Source organism: Rhinopithecus bieti, unplaced genomic scaffold, assembly GCF_001698545.2.
Source record: "Rhinopithecus bieti isolate Rb0 unplaced genomic scaffold, ASM169854v2 scaffold_3875, whole genome shotgun sequence".
Lineage (NCBI taxonomy): Eukaryota > Metazoa > Chordata > Mammalia > Primates > Cercopithecidae > Rhinopithecus > Rhinopithecus bieti.
Genome location: NW_016804422.1, coordinates 1649611 through 1653924, shown reverse-complemented (window position 1 = coordinate 1653924; position 4314 = coordinate 1649611). Strand labels below are relative to the sequence as shown.

Here is a 4314-nt window from a genome sequence, read left to right as displayed (position 1 = left end):
AAAAAAAAAAAAAAAAATGGAGTACCATGTTCTACACCATGTTCTCTAATACCATAGCCACTAGCCACATATGGCAACCTAAATTTACATTAATTATAATTAAAAACCATTAAAAATTCAGTTCCTTGGTCAAATGAACCACATCTCAAGTGCTCAGAGGTGCTTGAGCTGGTGGCTACCATAACACAGTACAAATATATAACACATCCATTACTGAGGAAGCTCCACACTTCCCTAATATCCCTAAACACTACCTTCCAGTTGTTTATTTACATTAGCTTCAGCACAGTGTGTTGCCACCCAATTCTTTTTTATTTTTTTATTTTTATTTTTATTTTTTATTTTATTATTATTATTTTTTTGAGACGGAGTCTGGCTCTGTCGCCAGGGCTGGAGTGCAGTGGCCGGATCTCAGCTCACTGCAAGCTCCGCCTCCCGGGTTCCCGCCATTCTCCTGCCTCAGCCTCCCGAGTAGCTGGGACTACAGGCGCCCGCCACCTCGCCCGGCTAGATTTTTGTATTTTTTTGGTAGAGACGGGGTTTCGCCGTGTTAGCCAGGATGGTCTCGATCTCCTGACCTCATGATCCGCCCGTCTCGGCCTCCCAAAGTACTGGGATTACAGGCTTGAGCCACCGTGCCCGGCCTCTTTTTTATTTTTTTATTCTGGGACAGGGTCTCTGTCGCCAAGGCTGGAGTACAGTGGCATAATCACAGCTCACTGCAGCCTTGACCTGTCAGGCTTAAGTAATTCCTCCCACCTCAGCCTCCCTGGTAGCTGGGACTATAGGTACATCATCATGTCCAGCTAATTTTGTTGTTGTTGTTGTTGTTTTAGAGACAGAGTCTCGCTCTGTCGCTCAGGCTGGAGTGCAATGGCGCGATCTCAGCTCACTGCACCCTCCGCCTCCCAGGTTCAATCAATTCTCCTGTCTCAGCCTCGTGAGTAGCTGGAATTATAGGTGGGCACCACCACACCTGGCTAATTTTTGTATTTTCAGTAGAGACGGGGTTTCATTATGTTGATCAGGCTGATCTCAACTCCTGACCTCGTGATCTGCCCGCCTCAGCCTCCCAAAGTGCTGGATTACAGGAATGAGCCACCGCGCCCGGACTTCTTTTGTTGTTGTTGTTTTTTCTTTGAGACGAGTCTCGTTCTGTCACCCAGGCTGGAGTGCAGAGGCGCAATCTCGGCTCACTGCAAGCTCTGCCTCCCGGGTTCATGCTATTCTCCTGCCCCAGCCTCCCGAGTAGCTGGGACTACAGGCGCCTGCCGTCACACCTGGCTAATTTTTTTTTTTTTTATTTTTAGCAGAGACGGGGTTTCACCATATTAGCCAGGATGGTCTCGATCTCCTGACCTCGTGATCTGCCCGCCTCGGCCTCCCAAAGTGCTGGGATTACAGGCGTGAGCCACTGCGCCTGGCCAACTTTTTTGTTGTTTTTAAAGAAACAGAGACTTGATCAGGTGCAGTGGCTCAAGCCTATAATCCCAGCACTTTGAGAGGCTGAGGCAGGCAGATCACCTGAGATCAGGAGTTTGAGACCAGCCTGGCCAACATGGCGAAAACCCATCTCTACTAAAAATACTAAAATTAGCCAGGCATGGTGGTGCACACCTGTAGTCTCAGCTACTCAGGAGGCTGAGGCATGAGAATCGCTTGAACCCGAGAGGTGTAGGCTGCAGTGAGCCAAGATCGTGCCACTGCACTCCAACCTGGGCAAGAGAGTCAGACTCTGTCTCAAACAAAACAAAACAAAAACGGAGTCTCACTATGTTGCCCAGGCTGGTCTCAAACTCCTGGACTCCAGGGATCCTCCCACCTCAGCCTTCCAAGAAACTGAATTTTTATAGTCTGGCTTAGGAAACTGACCATTTAAATACTGCCATTACAGAATACAGCATTCTGAGGAACGAGCTTACAAATAACTTCTGAGATATCCCCAACCCAGAGGTGGGCACTGAAGACACTTAGGGGTGTGCTAAATGACTGAATGACAGAAAAAAAAGGGTTTGACAGTGTGGTGCTTTTACTGATTCCTTTTTTTTTTTTTTTTTTGAGATGGAGTCTTGCTCTGTTGCCCAGGCTGGAGTGCAGTGGCGTGATCTTGGCTCACTGCAATCTCCATCTCCCAGGTTCAAGCAATTCTCCTGCCTCAGCCTCCCACGTAGCTGGGATTATAGGTGTGCACCACCATGCCCAGCTAATTTTTTGTATTTTTAGTAGAGAAGGGGTTTCACCATCTTGGCCAGGCTGGTCTTGAACTCCTGATCTCAGGTGATCCACCCACTTTGGCCTCCCAAAGTGCTGAGATTACAGGCGTGAGCCATCGCGACTGGTCATCAGATCCCATCTTTTTTTTTTTTTTTGGAGACGGAGTCTCACTCTGCCACCAGATTGGAGTGCAGTGGCGCAATCTCAGCTCACTGCAACCTCCACTTCCCAGGTTCAAGTGATTCTCCTGCCTCAGTCTCCCAAGTAGCTGGGACTACAGCCACGTGCCACCACGCCCAGCTAATTTTTGTATTTTTAGTAGAGACGGGGTTTCACCATGTTGGCCAGGATGGTCTCGATCTCTTGACCTCGTGATCCACCTGCCTCGGCCTCCCAAAGTGCTGGGATTACAGGCGTGAGCCACAGCGCCTGGCCCAGATCCCATCTTAATCCCAAAATGCAACAAAAGGAATGCCTCATAACAACACTAAACCACTCTCCCCAAAGTGGGAAAAAGGAAGTACAGGAGTGTATCCTTTACCCGAAAATCTGAAATCCAAATGCTCAAAGATCCATAACCTTTTTTTTTTTTTTTTTTTTTTTTTTGAGACGGGGTCTCGCTCTGTCCCCAGGCTGGAGTGCAGTGGCCGGATCTCAGCTCACTGCAAGCTCCGCCTCCCAGGTTTACGCCATTCTCCTGCCTCAGCCTCCCGAGTAGATGGGACTACAGGCGCCCGCCACCTCGCCCGGCTAGTTTTTTGTATTTTAGTAGAGACGGGGTTTCACCGTGTTAGCCGGGATGGTCTCAATCTCCTGACCTCGTGATCCGCCCGTCTCGGCCTCCCAAAGTGCTGGGATTACAGGCTTGAGCCACCGTGCCCGGCCGATCCATAACCTTTCTAACACTGACATGATATTCAAAGGAAATGCTCATTGAAACATTTTAGATTTTGGAATGGGGATGCTGAACTAGCAAACGTAATGTAAATACTATTAAAAAAAAACCCTAAAAAACCTGAAGTCCCAAAACATTTCTGGTCCCAAGCATCTATATACAGAGATACTCAACCCGTATATATATATATATGTCTACCTACTTTGAACATGCGAGGTGCCACATGGGCGTCCCTTCCAGACCACATCTGCTTAATGAGCTCTGCATAGGCTTCTGCAATTTCCCCTTTCATCCCCAGAGGGTTGTCTCTGTTGATTTCAGCTTCATACTCATCTTTGAGAAAGTAGTCAGTCAGTGGTGCAGTGTTGCTCAAGCACTGAAACAGAACATGATGAGGGCTTTACATACCTTCTAGACAGTACCAGAGATACAAGATAAATCAAGTTCTAAAGGGTCACTGAGGGACAACCCCAATAAAATGAGGCACTCAGGAGATTCTCTGAAGGCTCATGACGGTAAACCACAGCCTCAAGGAGGTCAAGCTGGTGGACCCCTTGCAGCTAATCTCCGAGGGACGTGGTCTTAGAGGATTGCATATGCATTGGCTAAGATTTTGTCTCTGAAAAACCCTACTTTAGGAAAAAAGCTGAATAATCAAATAATTCTTGTTTAATGAAAAAGTTTTTTTTCTTTTTGGCTTTTTTTTTTGAGACAGAGTTTCGCTCTTGTCTTCCTGGCTGCAGTGCAATGGCGTGATCTTGGCTTACTGCATCCTCCACCTCCTAAGTTCAAGTGATTATCCTGCCTCAGCCTCCTGAGTAGCTGGTATCACAGGCGCTGGCCACCACACCCAGCTAATTTTTGTATTTTCAGTAGAGATGGGGTTTCACCATGTTGGCCAGACTGGTCTCAAACTCCTGACCTCAGGTGATCCGCGCACCTCGGCCTCCCAAAGTGCTGGGGTTACAGGCGTGAGCCACCGCGCCCAGCCTTTTTCATTAGTTTCTGTTCTTACTGCTATTATTTCTCTCCTTCTACTTCCCTTGGGTTCTTTCTCCTAGCATCATGAGATGGAAGTTTAAATCGTGAAATTTTAACCCTTTTTGCCCTAATATTTACATTTAGAACTTTAAAACTCCTCATCGTTATCCTCACTCAATAGCTAAGGAAAACTGAGGGTGCAAAGACTTGGAAAACTTGTCCAT

The 4314-nt window shown here is 47.4% G+C and overlaps 1 protein-coding gene across 3 annotated transcripts in view; it reads right to left on the bottom strand.

Annotated features, from left to right (window-relative positions):
- The window catches only part of USP4 (ubiquitin specific peptidase 4), a 78409-nt gene that overhangs the window by 29069 nt on the left and 45026 nt on the right, over window positions 1–4314 (bottom strand). For all 3 annotated transcript variants that reach the window (XM_017868087.1, XM_017868085.1, XM_017868086.1), the window contains one exon: window positions 3312–3485. In XM_017868087.1, coding sequence (XP_017723576.1) covers window positions 3312–3485 — 174 coding nt within the window. The remainder of the gene's footprint in view (window positions 1–3311; window positions 3486–4314) is intronic.